This window comes from Dermacentor silvarum, chromosome 9, assembly GCF_013339745.2.
Source record: "Dermacentor silvarum isolate Dsil-2018 chromosome 9, BIME_Dsil_1.4, whole genome shotgun sequence".
NCBI classification, from domain to species: domain Eukaryota; kingdom Metazoa; phylum Arthropoda; class Arachnida; order Ixodida; family Ixodidae; genus Dermacentor; species Dermacentor silvarum.
The window spans coordinates 159,533,479-159,553,460 of NC_051162.1; the positions used below are offsets into that span (position 1 = coordinate 159,533,479).

The window sequence follows — 19,982 nt, forward strand, 5'->3', positions numbered from 1 at the left end:
GTCCGCTCCCAGAACTTTCGTTTTCTGCCGTTATCGGGAACTGAGCGTTGGGCGATTGCGCTCGCTATGCGCTTGCGCGCCACAATATTACACTACTCGCACCGTTCGTGCATTGTGCTATGGTGCTCAAACTACTTCAAAAATACGTCCTTACTTTAATTCGAACTTCTTTTAATTCGAACAAATTTTCGGGCCCCTTCCGAGTTCGAATTATCAAGATTCGACTATACACAATTCCTGCGTAATGCAGTCAGCTATGTGAGTACAGTCTGTGATGATGATACTATTTTAATGTCTGCCATCCCTTTTACTAACTCATCCACGCAAATTCTGGAGCATTGTTAGTGACAAAAAAGCTGACTCTAATCAGTTAGTTCATGTTGATGGCAGTGATGTTGAAGAAAATCTGCGCTGCACTTGTGTTAAATGAAGCGTTTACCTCATTTCTTTGTGATGATAATCCCGCCAATTTACCGAATATTCCTCATTCCTCTTTTTGTACTATGAATTCCATATTAGTTGACTGGGATGGTATCAACCATTTGACTGACAATTAAAAGACATCCTCTTCTGTTACTAATTCAAAAATTCTAAAATGCACGGCACTATTTTCACTTGTTAGTCTGTCTAAACTGCTTGCACAGTAATTACAGTGCTCATCGCTTCCTACAACTGGAAAGCGACCATAAATCCATAAACCAGTCCATAAATCATGTAAAGCGCATTGTCCCAAGAACTACCACCCCATCTCATTCACTAGCATTCCATGCAAACTCTTAGAACACGTAATATATTCTCACCTCATCGATTTTCTGGCAAGTAACTCGTTCTTCCATCTATGTCAGCACGGTTTTAGAAAAAACATTTTCATGTGATATTCAACTTCTCTGTTTCACTAATGATTTGTTCGCCACCTTAGATCAAGGATTTAGTTTTGATTGTACTTTATTTTCTTGCCAAAGCCTTCGACTTCGGATGTCCATGATCTACATATCCATAAACTTAATCAGCTTAATACTGATCCAAATGTGTTGTCTTGGATTAAGGAGTGTCTTTTCAATCGAACTCAATACGTCACAGTCAATAACTATTCAACGGCTTTGCCACCGGTTGCATCTGGAGTGTCATAAAGACTTGTCTTGGGGCCTGTGCTCTTCTTGATATATATTAGACAGTTTTGGTTTAACGTTAGCGTAATAGTGGGGTTAAGGGAAATAGTGTTACCGTTCTGCAAACTAATTTTGTAGAAACCGAGTATTAATATAGCGTGATAGCACAGTTTACGTGTGGAACGTCATTCGATTACGCTTTAAATTTCACATACATAGTGCACCTAAGTGATTCTATTCACCATGCTTTGCATATGCGTCTGAAAAGTGCGAGAGGCAGCGCAATGAAAGCCAGAAGCGTGTTTTATTTACATGCGGCAAAAAAAGCTGTCGACCATAGCCTCCGAGATGTCCTAATCTCAGAGGCCATATGCTGTCGTGTTTATCTCCCAACTTCATCGATAAGTGGCTCTGCAATCCCGGAAGTTTCACTCAATAGGCTGCGAGGCGTTCGAAACTAGAAGCGATCTCGAAAACTCCGCAAAGTGATCCACAATGCTCTGACGTCGAAGAGGCCCGAGACTAAGCAAAAGGCGTTTACAGTCATTTGCTTCGAAGTGAATTCTACAAAAGCAACGCCAAATTCAGTTCGAAGCAAGCGGCCGGGACTTCCACCATGTTTTCCGTAAACTATGTAACCACCCAGAGACGGTAACGTCAAATCTGAGAAAAGCATACGTACGCTAAACGTTATGGGTCGTTTAACATTTTGCGCATGTGCACAGTTTTGCGCATGTGCAGAAGGCAGGAGAGGCCCCGCCCAGATGACCGAAGCGCGGCAGCTGATTGTCTCCACCACTAAAGAAATAGTCCCGCTGACGTGACTCGGCCTAGTTCCAAGCGCGGGCTGCCATGTTCTCTGTCAGTGGGGTCACCGGCCATCCAGCTCATGGCGTCAGTCTTGAGTGCACACCCATTGGCGGAGACTCGTGTGCATCCGCCTTTGAGAGGCAAATGCCGCTGCCTTCTAAAGTTGTACACGACTAAAATAATGATCTCCCCAACTGTGTAACCTCATCATCAATTAATTTGTTCACAGACTGTGTAACATACATCAAGATCACTAACCCTAATGATTTATATAAGCTGTAAGGGGATCTCTACAATGTGTCACTCTGATGTAACAAATAGCTTATGAAATTTAACGCTAGCAAGTGTAAATCAATGCACACATTCTGTGTGGTCAGCAATGGCAATTGGCCTACCGCATCTTCACATGTCATCATCTTGCAACTTATATTTCATTCCTGTCACCATGTAGATAAACATGCTCACTGACAGGATTAAAGAGTTGGTAGTTTTTGCTTTGTCCTTCCTTGTCGTAGTCATCCATTTGAGCAGAGTTTAAAACTCAGCACAACACAATCAGGAAAGTGCACCAACTAGCCCAATGTGTCGTGTTACTTGCGGAAACTTTTTGAAGACAATGTTACTCAGCAAGTTACCACCACTTTTCCTTACAAGGTATGTCTGTTTCTAACCTGTTTCAAGCCTCTTTCGCGAGCCGATCCTGAAGATAGTGCCGTCTAAATATACATGCCCCTGGGGCTGCTGGGTATGTGATGAGTCTGATGACTATGATGATGATGCCAATGGTGATGATAACTGATGACAAAAATCTGGAAGGCAATTGAACTTCGAGTTGGTGTCAACCAAATGTTGTCCCTCCAGCGCAGCTCTCACAATAAATTGCACGGTTCATATGCGGTAACACCTCATTCCCTCACTAAGACAGTGTCTTTCATCAACTTCAACTTGACGTTCAATTACCTTCCAACTTCGTTTCCATATTTCCACACTTGAAAGTGGGGCAGGCCTTACATTACTAACACAAAGCAGGCCTTACGTGAGTAAATACGATATACGAGAACAGTCATATTTTCCCACAGGGCTCATCGCAAGAAGTGGCAAAACTCTGAACACATTTTCTGCTGTCAATGTTGACTAACATGCCCAGAGGTAGCATGTCATACATTGCTGTGATGCTTCTGTGGCTTGGATCAAGCAGGTACTTACCAGAAGGTCCGACCAGTGAAGAGACGTAAGAGCCCTCGGCTCTATAGCCCAGCTCATCCATCTCGCACTTGGAAGAGTAGGGCCCGACATCACCCTCACTCGAGTCTGCACCAACAAATGCGACAAACTTGCAGACACTTGAAAAATAACATGTTGCTGGACTAGCTGGCACATGACAGTAAACAAGTAGATTCTTGTGCGAAGCAGGCGACCCCAAAAGGAGCACACACACAAACATGACTTTCCTCTCTATGTGTGTATTACATTTGTGGTGATCTGTTTCATGCAGGAATCTACTCACTTACTCTCTTGCAGAAACTGAATACGTGTTTTCTTACAACGCAACACTCTACTAGACACAGAGCAATATTTTTAACAGTTATTAACCATGATATTTTGCCGACATATCACATTACATTTTCCTTCCACGTAGTGCATTGGCGGGTGCAGTGGGCCAGCGTTGAAAAGAGAATGTAAGGCGACACTTGTTTTTTTGTTTGTTTTTGCTGTTGTTTTTTTGCACCCCAAAAAGAAAACATATGCTCCAGATTAATTTCAACGACAATCACAGCACAAGGACATTCTTTCCCAGGTTCATTGGGGCCACGAATGCAATATGTGGCCTTTATCCATAACAGGCTCCATCAAGAAAATAACATTGTACACTGGATGTTCTAAGCTACAGTCCAGAAAGCATTTTACCTCAGGAATTTTATAAAAGGGTTTCAATATGGCAGAGATATAAAAAAAGTTGCAGTTTCACCCGAAAGGTGAAGCATCGACTGCGATAGCAAATTAGTAGACAGCTATACGAAATAAGGATAGTAGTTTTATCGGTCGTATAAAGTTCTAAATATTCGCTTACCAACTAAACAAGCACGGTGTCACGCGCGCACAGGTATATATGAACACATCTCGCTCGACGACCGCGGGAGCTTGTCAAAACGCTGGAGTGATAAAGCGTGCCAGCGGCAGCGAGCAAATTGATCTTCGCGCTGGCTCTCACTTCAAAGCGAATTAAACGTCGAAAGCGCAGTGCATACGAAGCTACCGGCACTTGGCGAATGCACTTTGTCCCGTCGCAGATTGCTTTGAAGATGAGGCCCCACGGGCGCACACTTTGGCCACATCGCAGATCGCTTTCAATATAGGCGCGCGCGCAGCAGCTTCCTGAGAAGCAGCCGCAAGTGCAGACCCCATCTTAATTTCAAACGTGAGACCATTTCCTTGGCTACTGCTACCCTACACATTTGGTCTGTCTTTGTGGCCTCGATATGATGACCACATCAAATGAATTAAAGAAATCTAGCCCCTACAAGGAATCGAACCCGGGTCTGCAGCGTGGTAAGCACTTGGCGAATGCACTTTGTCCCGTCGCAGATTGCTTTGAAGATGAGGCCCCACGGGCGCACACTTTGGCCACATCGCAGATCGCTTTCAATATAGGCGCGCGCGCAGCAGCTTCCTGAGAAGCAGCCGCAAGTGCAGACCCCATCTTAATTTCAAACGTGAGACCATTTCCTTGGCTACTGCTACCCTACACATTTGGTCTGTCTTTGTGGCCTCGATATGATGACCACATCAAATGAATTAAAGAAATCTAGCCCCTACAAGGAATCGAACCCGGGTCTGCAGCGTGGTAAGCACGCACCTATCATTGGCGCCACGCCCACAGCAGAGCAGGGGTGCAGAATACAAGCTAGAGTAGCGAGAAAAAGCACAATCACCATCGTGCTATCACCACATCAACATGCACGCGCAACTTGCACGTGGAGGGTTAGAAGGTGTTCCAAAGACGGTGTTTGGCTGCAGGAGCAATGAAGCCAAATGGACACACTGTCACGCTCCACTCAAACGGCTGTAACTGCATGCAATTTCAAATTGACCTTTCGTAAGGAAGGCCAGGGCTTCACAAATTGTGACTAGACTGTACTTTCTCATTATATGCAATTGCAGTATTAATGCAATTTGCATTCTTGCGATACTTCCAGAGAGAGAGAGTGTGTGTGTTGTTATGCACGTGCGTGCGTGCGGTATGTGTAGCTCTTCAATGAACCTTTGTCGGCAACTTGGGTCACTAGATATGTGCCTCTGGTTAAGTACAAATTTTAATATTATAAATATTACTTCATCAGTATTATTATAATTATTATAATATTACTTCTGCTCAATCATAAATGAAGTAGAAATGATAATACTAAAGTGGCGCAGAAAGTCGCAAAAAAACAACACGTGGCACAAACTGGCGGTGAAACTTGGTACTGGTACTGTATGCAATCAGATTAGTACTGTACGTATTTCGGCTGTTAGTTAGTGGACCATACACACTGTATAAAATGGTGGTCTTTATATTACATGGACGTTTGCACTTTATTCTATGTGTATTGCAAGCTTAAAAAAAAAAAAAGCTCACGCCAATGAGCGGCTGCTGCCTCCGCAGTATCAAGTGGTGACATCCCTCGTTGCACTGGCAGCGCATGTGAGTGCTTTTGTACACGTGCAAGTTTGCGAGTTAGTACACCAAGTTCTGCGGTCTTGTTGTGAGACACGAAATGCCGTCCAAAAATTGTGCCGTAAATGGGTGCCAGCACTACACTGAATAGCACTACTGGCATATAATACTGCTTTGCACCAATGGCGACATGCAATCGCTATTGCGTTCCCCTATCACTGTTTCCAGCATATGAATACTACGCTGATTACATCGCAACTGCTGATAGAAAAATTCGGATGAAAAGTATTCCACAGTGTTCACCGCGATAGCACTGCAAGATTGGACACTATGACCAGTAAGCTTTCCATTACACTAAAAAAAATGGGTACCACAAAAATTGGTTGCCGGTCCCTTTAAAGGGGGCCTCCTAACACTTTTCAAGCCACAGATTGCATAGGCTGACGGTTGGAGAGATAAATGCAACAAGAATAGCAGCAATAGGGATCCGCAATCCAAGTTATTCAGCCGAGAACTTTCAAAATACAAGAAAAAAATTAGCATAGCTTGCACTAGTGGCCCAAGGCTAAAGAAACAGCGGAGCTGATTGGCACCTAGCTGGACCTCATTATTTTGTTTACTCCTTTGAAGAGAAGGTTGCTGTAAGTAATGAGGTTCCCTGACGATAGGATTAAGAGGCACAGTTGCCACTACCGGTCAATATCCTGGGACTGTACAATGTCTCTTCTTCTTTCACAACCTGCACAAGCAATTCAGCACAGCAATGTGAATGACAGAAAGGGTGTGGCAACAATGATGCACCGGGGTGAGAAACTGGCAGCGCTTGAACACTCACGAGTGTAGTGCACGCGCTAAACGAGGCAACAAGGTGACGAGGCTGCTCACGAGCGTAGACAAGTCACAATAGAACTCGTGTGTGTGTGGTGTGTGCACTTCTCTATAACACAGAGCAATGCCCAGAGGCCAGATGCGATAGAGTAGCCGTCACCTCAACCGTGTTTTGTAGTTGTAGTGTTTTTTTTTTTACAGCTGTGTTTCTTTGCATCAGTATAAAAAGTACACCAATCAAAAATACAACCTACCCTAATTTATCACGTTTTTGCTGAAATGCGGCGGTTGTCTGAAACTTTGTTTTTAACCAATCACGGACAAGCAAGTGGTGACGTCGATTTCGTCACAAGTGCTTCTCGCGAGCGCCACAGGCGATGGTGCGGTCGGCAGCGATGTAGTGATTTGTTTGCATGATCAAAGTATTAAATACTTTGATATCGGTGCTTTGATCTATGCTAAAAGCTATCTCCAACCATCAGTCTACGCAACCTGCAAGACGGTGGCTTGAAAAGTGTTAGAGGGCCCCTTTAGGTGGGTAATAACTAAATTTGCGTACCTTTTCTACATTAAGCATTTTTCTCAGCTATATACCATCTACCAGCTTTTATTACTTTTTCTGTAACCCCCCCTCTCCTTCATGCAATGTTCCAAACCCTGGAAGATGGGATGTAAATGTATAAATAACAAAAGTACTTACCAATATGGGTTGGAAAAAAGCCGTCCGAGCAGTCGACCGCACAGATGATTTCCTCAGGCTCACGCTTTGGCGAGAAGAGCCCAATGTCACCGTTAATTGGGGCAGGACCTACGGGAGAGCACAAATTTGCAAGCTGCATAGCATATGCAATGCAATCCGTTTCTTTCACATGAGGCTAGCTTTTTATTCCATTAGGACATCAACTCTCAGACTCCTAGCACACATTTCACATAGCACACTGCAAGAGGGGTTATGAACCAAGAAATGGGTTGATTATCTTCGTTCAAGCGTTCAATGGTCACACTTTCAGTCTGCCATGGCATGGTATTTACAAACATATACATACAATGTACTACTGAAAAACCTTGTCACAACAAAGTTGAAGGGAGAGCCAGAATTACTTTGTTATATCCATTACTTCGTTATATCCATTATTGCATGTACTGCAATATGAACCTCCATGAGCCTTTTGAGGAGAATTTCACTTACTTCATTATACCTATTACTCTGTAATATCCCATTTCGTTATAACAACGTTTGACTGTATATATTAATTTATTCCAACATATTGCAGCCCCAAAGGGCTATCGTAGGAGTGGGAAGTACAAGATACAGTGCAAAAGAAGTGGTTCCCAATATATGAAAGGAATTCAAGAGGTGATAAAGATTGTGAAACGTTCCAGTGTTTTAGAGTGTGAACAAAGCACCTCTATTCTAACTTCTCAATGCAGTGAAGAAAAGGATACAATATTCAACATATGATTTTGTCTAGTGGATGTAGGCCTTGATCACAACATACCTTAATTTCCTTTATTTTCACTCTGACTGCAGTCATTCTAAAAGTGCAGTAGGCACAACTCTATACTCTATACTTCATTCATAAAGTGGAGCCAAATCAGCTTTAAATAAAATCAATTTTCACAGTTCACTGAAAAGCTTACCACCAAAGCAGTTAGTTACTCCAACAAAGTTAGTTCTTTTAAAAGAATGCAAAATATGTTTTAAACATAACATTTTATTCGGCCAACTAACTTGACTCAACATGCACATGAAAACTGGCAACAGTGTTAGCCCTGATAAATGCTGATAGCGCGTGATGAGAGATGAGAAACCGAAACTGAAGGCTACTCTGAAGGCATAACTATGGGATTGAACCCTTAACACTGTAATGCCCAGCACATAATATATATGGTGTGCTGAGCTGGATACCTTAAACTCTTTATTTAAGGACGGGACGCATAGTCAATATTAGTGTTTTTGATACGCTAGAGCGAGTTTTCAGTTGTGGATAGTTCCAGAAACCAATCCCTAATTAATTGCTGCATACTAATTAGGTGTTAGCATTTCATTTCAAGAAGATTTCATTGTTTTTTGTACAAATGTACTCTTGATGGCCAGAAACAATGGTGAACCAATAGTCCTAATAAGTCTTGATGTGAAACTGTGTTTGGGCATTAAAAGGCTAACTAATGTTGTCATCATGCAGCAGGCTGCTAACAACTTCTATGCTAGTACAGTATTGCCTCATTTAAGTGATCTTGTTAGAGCCAATCACAATAAATCATTTACGCTAACCCCTATGAGAAAGCTCCGCTTCTGCTTCCAGTGATGATGATAAAAACTTTATTGGTCAAAATGAATTGTAGAAATGACTGTTGACTTAGACAGCCGGAAGCCCCTTGGCGCCGGCGGCCTCCGCAGCCCAGGCCACCAGCCCCTTTTAGATGGCTCGGTCAGAGCTGCACATAGGTGCCTCCCACTGTTGTTCAAACTGCCCTGCAGAAATGGCAGCTTCATGCACTTCCACATGATGTGCGTGAGCTTCGTGGGTTCATTACAGAACTTGCAAGTACCCACACATCTATCTAGATAGATATGCGCGTAAAGCCTCTGACAGGAATACGACTTACATTTCATGCCACCAACGCCATCATTGTAAAGTTGGTGTCGCCCTATGTTGCACCAATTGAGTCATACCAATATTGATTCATAGCAGTGAACTAGCAGTTAAAGGCTCGGAAATCAAACCCCTGACCTCATAATCAGCAGCAGCTGTGTACGCTTTCCTTTCCTCGGCAAAAGTCAATGCAATCAAACCTCGATATAACGAAGTGGTACTTGCAGCGAAAAACTTTGTTATATTGAGAATTTCGTTATATCAAGGTTTGACTGTATATTAAACTATCCATGCAGCTAAGCATGCAGCTCTCTGCTAGCTGAAGTACCACGACCATCCCATGATGGTGTACAGCCTGTTCCCTCAACTTCTGTGGCTTGAATTTAGCAGGGACTTACAGGAGGATGCAGTTGGCGAAGCAGCATCAAAGCTGTCGACCGCAGAGCTGGCCTCCACATGCCTGCGCTCTGGTGTGCGTGTTCCGTCGTCGTCATCACTATGGTCCGCATCTGCAAAAGGGCAAACGTTGCAGCTGATATGCATGTACCATAGGTTTCTGTACGAGGGTGTACGCGAAAATAACTGGAATGTCTTTCTCTTGCATGGACACTTTAATGTTTCTTGAATGCAATGGTAACTATGGTAATCATGAGGCCATCCATGTTGCTAAGCCATGCCCCACAACTCTAAGTTGAATTGTTCAATTACTTTTGCTTGTAACATCTTATAAATCTGCACTAAATGTGTTGAAAGTTGTGATGGTTCTGTACAATGAGCAGAGGGCAAACAACATTGTGTTTTTTTTTTTATACCATCTTGTTCTTGTTCTCATTTGTGTGTGTTTGTATGTTGCTTTTTTTTTTAGAAGTCTCAACATATCTACTCGGGTCATATCTTAGGAGCACTTTAGAGGAAAGAATAATGAGTTAGGGTGTATTTTTAAATTATGCTTCTCCAGTAGCAAAGCAAACTCTTACTATTAGAGCAGGCTTCGTAAGCAAGAAATGATGCAAAAATTAAAGATGGATGGCGACGGCAGCCTGAACTTCCCACACAGCTCGCCGTGATGTGATAGGCTTTGATAGTGCGTACTTAGGTCAAGCTAATTGTTTATCAGAAAAAAGGACAATGCTGCATTCTACAGAGAGCAAGAACTCAACCTAGCAAGCCTATACTTTTCCTGACCAAACCTGCTCAAATAGAAGAGAATACATTAAAATCCACAATGACGCACTAATGTAGCAGTGCTGCAGTTCCTGTCACAAATCTAAAAAATAGAAGTCTGACTTTCATTTTCAGAAGTGTGGCTTCCCGTTTGTACCTCATTTTTCTTTGATTTTGAGTGAGAAGACCTCGGACATTATTTCTTCCATTTTTTAACATTTGTTTTATATTAGCGTGACCTGCCAGTGACCAGCCGTGCTCTGCTTTTAGCATTGCTTTTACTTTAGTCTGAGATCTGTCATCTTGCTTTTTCTTTGGTTGTTCCCCAGCCATACAAGAGCCCAGTACCCGGCCAACACTACATGGCTACAAGGAAAACTAGCAAGTCAAGACGACAAATGGAAAGTAGCCACACTCGTAGACAAAAACATCACAACCATACAACACAAACCCATAGATGACGTAGACGTACTACATGTACTCCTGGGACTCGTTTACAAAGGCAACCAGAGAAAGAGTGTCTTCGTTCTAAACGTCTGCTGCCCCCCCCCCCCCCCGCCAAAGGCGGGCAAACTCTTCAGGGACACCCTCCGCCTCGCCAAAGACCGCCCTCTGGTAATCATGGCCGATTTCAACGCTCAGAACACGCTATGAGGGTACCAGAGGCAGGACTGGAAGGGTCTCCAGCTAGAAATACTAATAGAACAGAGTCGCCTCACACTCATCACAGACCTGCTGCACAAGTCCTAGCCCAAATACCCAAGAAGGGCACAGAGGACATCACCACCCAAACCGTCATCTGGATACCGGGCCACGCTGGCATCACGGGTAACCTGTATGCCGACAGAGCAGCTCCAGGATTTGTACATAACCGAGCACTCATCACGCCGACTGCAGATGACCCTGACGCAGTTGACCCTGAGTATTCAGCCATACTGAACTACCACAGAGGGAGTCGCTTGCGATATCCACCACCCCATAGAAAAAAACTAAAGACGCAGGATGCCGCTGCCCGGCGTAGGCTCCAGACAGGCACCTACACGAACCTACACATATTACCATCGCATACACCTCACAGCCTACAGGGACGAATGCCCGTGGTGCGGGGCCACACCAACCCTATACCACATTACGTGGAAGTGCACGCCACACAACATAGAACACCACGAGGGAGCAATCGGAGGCACTGCTGTCTAGCTCGGCCCTCGACGACCAGCTCAAGCTGATCCAGAGAGCAGAGAAGATGGCAAGAGTCAGCGGAGCCCTGAACGAACTACGGGCCCCAACCATTAGCAATGCCCCTTCGGGGCAGCACAAATCCGTCCGTCCGCGTCCGTCCATCTGTACATTCATTCATTCATCCATCCATCCATCCTTTCTCAAGAGTAGGCATATGTGTAGTGCCCTTTCTGGTGGCAGTTGCCAGCCTGCTTCTTGCTTTCCTTTTCCTCTCTTTGAAGTGTATATATGTATTCTGACCAAATAATAATAATAATAATAATAATAATAATAATGGCATAACATTAGCTGCCCATCTTTTGACATAGCATACACTATCGTCATTGTTGGCATGCAAGCTGTTAGCGTTTTGGTGCACTGTTTTAACCCTGTAATGCCTAACCACAGCTCCTCAGTCAAGTAAAATTAGGACAACTTGTTCACCTTCATTTCTGGCCATGGCAAGTACATTTGCACAAGGACGCATCGATTGGCACAGTCACTCGCGAGTATACTGGCTCATATTCACTAATCTCGAAGACGAGAGATAGAGTGGTAGTGAGCGACGAGGGATGCGAGTCGCCGTGAGTATGAATGGGAGTGACTGCCGGTGAGTTTTAGTGCACAGAGTATGAACAGGAGCGAGCACTGGTTAACGCGAGTACAAACATGAGTGTTAATGTGAGTAGATGTGAATACTGACGGGTGTGACTGTTGGCGAGTGTGAGCGGTTGGGAGTACATCAGCGAGTGAGTGCCGGTGAGCGAACACAAGTAAGAGCGTAGGTAGGTACAGGCAAGTGTGAATGTAAGTGACAACGAATGTAAGTGAGCATGGGTGAGTATAGGTAGGAACAAGAGTGAGTGCCGATTAGTGCGCATGCACAAGTAGGAGCGAGTACCTGGTCTACAAAAATATTGATGAGCAGGTATGAGTGAGTATCTGCTTATTCCGCTGACCTATGCAAAAACAAAAGCAACAATAAAATGTTGAAATGTTATTTTAGTGATAACTTATTATGGTAATTAATTAGTCACTGGTTTGCTGAGCTATCCACAACTGAGAACGCCATTCCAGTGTATAAAAAAAAAAAACGCTCCTACAAGTGTCCCATGCTTAAATAAAAATTTCGAAGTATGAACCTCAGTATGACATGAATTATACATTGGGCATCACAGGTTTAAGACACAAAACAATGAGGGAAGTCTAGGATGATGCACACAAAGCATGAACAAATGAATTTTTTTTTATTTCCGAAAAAATGGTGGTGCATTTATACACAGAAGTGGCAAAAAAAGCGCGAGCTAGCAAAGAGAGCTCAAAGGAACACGCACGTTGTCATATCCCCCCCATTGTCCATCGCCCCATCTATAACTTCCAGACAATTCCCTGCATAAAATAAATTTATTTCGCTGGTAGTACAATAGATGGTGCACTTGCACATTCAACCTCGTGTGCAAGGGCCAATATCCTCAACGATAACCAATTTTCATGTTTTACAAGTGTGCATTCCGCAATCTCCAAGGCGCAGGAACACCGGCAAACACACATATAGCAGCTATGTTTCCCGGGTTGCAATTTTTTCCAGTAATTGCAATACAATTTTCGATCTTGTGTTTGTACACCTCTCTATCTGTCTGACACAGTATTTTCTGTTGCACAGAGAGATACTGTAAACAATTAATTTACTAGTGGTGGTCAACACACATGCTGCAAGGCCTGTTCTGGCTCTGTGTTGCTTGCATGCCTACTTCTATATGCTTACCATGCGTTCAGTTTCTTGAAGGCAGCAAGTACAACTTGCACACTACGCCACTCACCCGCCTTCGTCAATTTATAGTAACCTCCTGAGTATATCAGAACCCTCCCTTGTTTCCAGGGCTTAAAGTCTTCCTTCAGTGAAGGGGGGAGGGGCCCCTCGTAGGGCTGCAACCAGTATAGCGCGGGCGCACTCACACACGCTCATCTATATATATACACGCATCAGTGAAGCGTTCAAATCACAGGATCCGGCCAATGAAAGAGGTCAAAGAATAGAAGCATGTAGGGAAAATACCACGATTGACAACTGACGTTTCGGCCGGGGACCAGCCTTCACTGTGGGCCACATCAGTCGATTAATTGCAATTAAATCATTTATGGAAAAAGTGGAAAGCTTGAATTGCCCCGTACAAGGCCCCAATGGTAATAAAATCACCTCCACCGCCTGTCGAATGGGTGCTGCAGTATTACAGTTGACCTGCCAAAGCGGGACCCCCCCCCCCCCCCCCTGACTTAAAGCACTGCTTGTTTCATTATCTCCGACTTGTCTATCTTCCTGTCAAGATGCTTGACAATTTACCAGTTATCGAAGACAGTACATTCTTTGGAAACTAGCTCTGCTTTAGTCCATCAATTCGAACATGTGATGACAGAACTTGAACTCTGCCGAATGCAGGAAATGACCACGCTCCTTTTCACAAGCTTCGAACGACAGAAATCGTGTCTCGTGATTGCTTTGTCTGCTTTTGGCAATTGCCAGCAATAAATGGCTGGCCTTTTTTCTTTTTTTCGATAAGCTGTACGTCTAGCACATCTATATTTTCACCTCAGCTCCACGCATTTTCGTGCAGCTGCACAGGCTACCAGCACGGTCGGTGGCCTTTGACGATTCCTGTTACACAATAGGCAGCTCTTTCATCTTTGTGGCCCTCTCCAGGCAAAGTCTGATATGCAGCTTATTCTGAAGCAAGCCCATCACTTTCAATGTCCCTCACAGACAATAAAAAAAATTATGCATGGCTCTGCAATCGCAAACTCCAGAGACCTGCGGAGCTGGGGAAAGCCTAGTAAAGTAGCGGCAAACCACACACTTAGTCTTTTTGCTGGGCTTCCCCCATCTTCGCTGGTCACAATTACTACACTGTACAGCTGTGGGCAAATTCAATGTCTAGAAACTCACGTTTAAATCGTCCATTAGCACCATTAGTCTTAAGTTGTTGCATGTTGCGAAAGTTCCTGAGCACCCTCAACCCAGGATCTTCCATTTCTTCACAATGTTCTGCGCAGTATCGCGATGCATTCAACCAGCCACGTTCACGAGCCTATGGATGTTCATTTCTTCACCTACGCGAACTCTCCGCTTCTCTCAATCTAAACTCGGGATGTTCTGCGACGCTTGGTTTCAGCTTCCCTAGCTCTCGCTTCTGTCTTTCGCAAGCGACGGCTGTCCAGTTCTCTGGTCGAAACCTGCCAAGCCGCCGCCAGAGGCATCGGCTGCAGTCACGGACACCGGGTGCATTCGGCGCAATGCGCGACGCTATTTTTGCACCCAACTGCCATCGGGAATTCCAACTTGGGATGACATTGCTGTCGTCGACACAACGCCTTGAAACATGGGTGCACAACATGCGCACCGTCAGGCAGCATTTGCTGTGCGTCAGGCACAGAGTCTGGCAGACGCACCACCAAGCCAAGAACAAGTGTACACTGACGCAGCTTTCGACCCATGCACCAGTGAGGGAGCAGTCGCCTACCACGTAGCCGGTTCTTGTGCGACCAATTCTACCTTCATAACTGCTGATGCCGACGACCCAACAGAACTTGAACTCCGGGCGATAGGCTGGGCAGTAGACCGGGTCTCAAGCAGCACGCAGGCAAAACACATCGACATATACACCGACTCCCAATATGCGCTGCATGCTTGCAAGTCTCGCCACACAGCCTTATCAGAAGTACTCCTAGTGAAGCAGGCCTTCAGGCGTACGGAGGCCCGTGGCGTCACTGCAACACTTCAGTGGATCCTTGGTCACCAGGGCATCAAGGGAAATGAGAGAGCCCATGAGGCGGCGCGTGCCCTTCTTTCCAACTGCGTCGTCTCCCGGGATCCTTCAGAGACCCTCAGCACCAGCACAAGTAGCACGACAAAAGGACCACTGTATGACCCAGACAGCTCTGAGAGCAGCAGCCAACTGACGCAAGAGGAAACTCCATGCGAGTGTGCCGCCAGGCCCAAACCCACTTCCTGTGGGTCTCCCCAGGTCCGGGCAGGTGCTGCTGCATAGGCTCCGTTCCGGCTTCGTCATCACACCGGACGTGCTGGAGAGGTGGCGGCAGTACCAGCCAGGCCGGGAGAGACGCCCTCCTTTCCCTTCCCCTGACACCCTTCCGTCGCAGGAACCTGGCCCCTCGACAGCCTCTGAGGACCAAGAAGCACCCCAGGAGCCGCACAGGTGCCCTGACTGCAGCGTGGCCATGCGACCATCCGCAGCCCATTTGTTTTGGGAGTGCCAGCGCTACGCTAAGCAGCGGGACCGCCACCTGAGGGCGCTGCAAGTGTCGTCCTACGAGGAGTGGATTAGGCCGGCAACTAGCTGGATTAGCGGATTCCGACAGGGCCATGCTGGACTCACTCTTGGGTTTCACCAAGGACGCGCAGCTTCTAGAACGGCTCTGAATACTCCTCCCCTCTCCCCTTCCTATTCCACATTATAGGCCTTCGAGCCCCCATCCTTCAATAAATATATTTTTATCATCATCATCCATACTCTGCTTTCACTCTCTCTCAGCTCTCTCTCCCGCAGCTCGGCGAAGCTGCGGACGACGGAATGATAATTGTAGCGAGGTTCTAACAGCTCCGCTGTAATATGCTATTAAACCGACATCCTAACGGCAAATAATGCCTTCCAGAAAGCACATCTTCCATCGCTACTCACGTATGCTGCTTCACAACACTGGAACCCGGATAACGACAGGAATGGGGGAACGGGCTAACGTTCCGAGATTTCGCCCCAGTTCTAAAGTCTTTCAACAACGCACCGGACGCGTACACTTCGCGCTCCCGTCATCACCAGCCAAGACGCCTTAGCTTGTCCACGTTTGACCATCCGTCCACATTCTCTATGCAACGTCGCACGTGTAGAGCTGCACCACATGAAACGGGCTGCAGTACTCCTAGCTTCTCACGACTCACGTGATGATTTGCTACCGCACAGTGCCCAGGGCAACACCTCGCCGGGTGCGAAATTTAGCATAATGGGATTCAGCGAACAATACCGACACAACTTCACGTGTGCTCAGTAAACTTTTAGGAATACTGCAGTGTTTAGAAACAACGCTGAGCACAACCGCCCTCCCAAACATGTCCAAGCAGTGGCAGATTACGACCACGATCGTGTCACGGGAAGTGATTGCAGAAGCTGTGTTCGCTGGAGCTGACAAAGCGCGTTCAATAAGAGACGGCTTCAACTTTCGCTATTCATTTTCCCTATCTGCTCGCATCACTCGGCGAATACATCATCCTTTGCTAAGGAGGGAATCAAACCGTGGTGACAAGAACACTGACAGCGAGCACGCACGACTTGCACAGCGCGCGCGCACACACACGAGGTTAAGCACGCCTGGAACGCATGACTGTGAAAGCAACGTGCTGTCAGACATGTGAAAAAGGCCACAGAATGTAAAATAACTTACCGTCACCGTCATATTCTTTTTCGCCACCTCTGTCATGTTCTGCCTCGTCCATGGAGCATCGATAAAAGCATAACCAAAAAACGCTGCCATTATTGATGTTCACGTCCGTTAGGCTGCCAGCTGCCCAGATGAATAGTTTCCATTTCGGTTTCTTATGTCCCGTACCACTGTAGCAGTACCTGTATGCCAGCCAAATGTTAACGCGACAGCATTAAGGGCCCCGTGTCGCAGAAAATCCGGCGTCGGCGAAAGCGCCGGCGACGTTGGCGTAAATAATCATGCCGAACCACATCATCTCGCACCAACCCGACCGGGCAGGCCCTTCGCGTGGCGCAAGGCGTTAGTGAACGAAAATTGAATTTCTCAAAGTAAAATCTGTCAGAAAATCGTAAAGTACAACTTCACCACAACCAACAGACGTGGTAGCATCGGATTGTAATTTAAATATACGAGAAAAAAGCCTAATAAGCAGCCAGGGATCTTTGAATGTATCGCGTTCCACTCTTAAAGGCGAAGCTTAATAAGCGCCCTCCCAAATTTGTTTCTTCATTTATTCCATTTCAGCAAGCCATCTACAGGCGCGACAGCTCGATTGTTCTTCATCAAATAACCGTGAGTACAACTAGATTTATAAAAACAGTAAATAGTTTGCATCTGGGTGCAATTGAGTGCAATGCAACAGTGCAGGTGTCATTTTTTTATTATTCTTCAAGAAATAAAAGCAGTGCGTTACAATCTAAGCTGTGAAATGCCAGAGTGCAATGGTGTCAAAAATTCGAGACATGTTCTCTTCCTTGGCAAACAATACTGATCTCAAGTTCATGCTTACAATTTTGCATACAAGACAAGTACCACAAAATGTAACTCCGCTTCAAACTGAAATAGCTATTAGAAGTGTTTATCTTGTCAAGATCTTTTATTTCTTTTTTGCAATTCCCACACACTGCAGGAATCAGTGTACACGGAGGTTAGCCAGCAAGGCTGGTGCATTAGACAAGATATGCACTGCAAGTGAGGAGAGCCGGTGGTGGACCTTGCAGACAGTGAAACTTTCATTCAGCATTAAAGGGTGTTGAATCACAGGACACTATGTCTTAATTGCATGACCTTGTAGAAACATGCCACAATAACAACAAACGCACTGCAAATTTTGGCAATGAACGCCTCCCGTAACTTCTATCTTAATGCGCCAAGCATCTCAAAGTGCTGCCTAATTATTTGCACAAGGTAAATTCAAATGTGCGTTTTATACCGCCTTTTTAGGCATGCGTCTGTGGCCAAGTGGTTAGAGCACCGGGCGTCTATGCCGGAGAAACTGGCTCCGAAACCATTGATCAGAAATTATGTATATGCAGGTGTCATGGTCAAGCTCAAGGTCACATAAACAGGGGCAAAAAGCCAAAAAAAAAAGTATTATTGCTTAAATAAAACAATATATATATATATATATATATATATGGTGCACAAACACTTGAAGATACATTACACTTATTACCAGAAAAAAAAGAAAAGTTAAAAGAACCAGCAAACATTAGAATGCACAAAACGTACAATCAGGGCTAGAATCATGTAACGATTCTACTCCAAAATTTCACAAACCGAACCTCATGCAAGCACTTCGTGCAACCCATGTTGACATTTCTAAACTTATCCAGCATATTGTGATGATGGGTCACATTTATTTACAAGATGGGAGATGAGACGCTCGCAGTAAAGTCCAACTTCGTCCTCTTCTAACTTCTGTGAGCCCGTTTCACTTCCCCATTCACAGATGATGCCCACTGGGCAAGTCAGTCAGGGCTCGATGGCGGTAAGGCGCAACGCGAGTCAGCTGTATCAACCAGTACTTGTGAGGCGAGTGATTACGTAGGTAACACCGCTGAGGCAGTCAAGAATGACGAACAGACCGGTGTAGCCGGCCAGCAACTTCTGGCACAAACCGCGCTTGCAGAGCAGCATCCACAGCCACACAAGGCCACCTTTAACGTAAGGAACGTGTTGATGGGGAGTGTCGTAGCATGTCTTCGAATGCTGTTGAGATGCCAGAGTACGTAGGCGGGCAATACGACGGGACTCTTCTGCGCGGAATAGCAACTCTGCAACCACGGTGTCCACGTCCAGTGTAAAAGGAAGAATAGTGTTGAGGCAGCTGCGAGGGGAACGAGTGTAAAGAAGATAGAATGGAGGGTACCCGGTGGTTTCATGCTTTGCGGTGCTGTATGAGTAAGTGATGTAAGGTAGCACTTTGCCCCAGTTATTGTGTTAATCAACATAGATGCTTACCGTGTTCACGAGAGTCTTGTTCATGCGTTCAACAAGGTCCATTGGTCTAGTGGGTGATATGTAGTCGCATGGCGAAACTGGCAGGCAAACAGACAGAAGATTTTCTTGATGACGACGTGTGGAGGACCATGGTGGCAGAATTAAAAAGCAAAGCATGAACTGCGAAACGTGCAAGGTTGTTGCAGCAGGTATTGCCGCATTTTTTGCATAGCACTTCTAAAGGTCGACGGATAGGACTATCCATCGGTTGGCGCTGTGTTATTGTGGAAATGGGCCTAGAAGGTCGACACCAACATTCACAAAGGGAGAATGAGGACGCGGCACAGGATGAAGAAGTCCTGGGGGTACAGTCGTAGGACACTTACGACATTGGCAATATAATGGCTGCCGTACCCATCTACAAATAGCTTTTTAAGCCAGCAATACCTCTCATACAGCGAATCGCCGGCTTCAGCCGCCAATGGATTCACAGAAATCGAGTGTACGCACCATTAGCAACCTCGTGATTACTCTGCATTTCAAGACACATTTCGAATTACACAACTTACCTATTCACTGCTTGTTTACACTATAGCCAGGTAAACCAGCTACTCCATGTCTGCTTGCGGCTTCTTTTCTTTATTTCTTTCATCACTGCACTCAATTTTATACCTTGTAAAATCTAAATTCAGGACCTCCTGGCTCGAGGATTACTCGGTGATTTCAATCCTCGCCACCTTTAGCACAAACTCGACAGTTTCTACCAGAATAGTTTTATTATTGTAATTGCAACACCCTGTAGTGAAGCTTATTTCCACATACACTAGTGTTTCTTCTACTGCAAGTGCTTCTTTACCAAGTTCACTTGAAAATTCAGATCACATC

At 45.3% G+C, this 19,982-nt stretch overlaps 1 protein-coding gene across 1 annotated transcript in view; it reads right to left on the reverse strand.

The window, feature by feature from the left end:
* The window catches only part of LOC119464588 (zinc finger protein 691), a 43,610-nt gene extending 26,663 nt beyond the window's left edge, over window positions 1-16,947 (reverse strand). Inside the window, exons 1-4 of the mRNA XM_037725615.2 lie at window positions 16,836-16,947; window positions 9,401-9,511; window positions 7,106-7,213; window positions 3,126-3,230 (exon numbers count right to left, since the gene is read on the reverse strand). Of these exons, the coding sequence (XP_037581543.1) occupies window positions 3,126-3,230; window positions 7,106-7,213; window positions 9,401-9,511; window positions 16,836-16,887 (376 nt within the window). The 5' untranslated portion in view covers window positions 16,888-16,947. The remainder of the gene's footprint in view (window positions 1-3,125; window positions 3,231-7,105; window positions 7,214-9,400; window positions 9,512-16,835) is intronic.
* Between the last annotated feature and the right edge of the window lie 3,035 nt (window positions 16,948-19,982).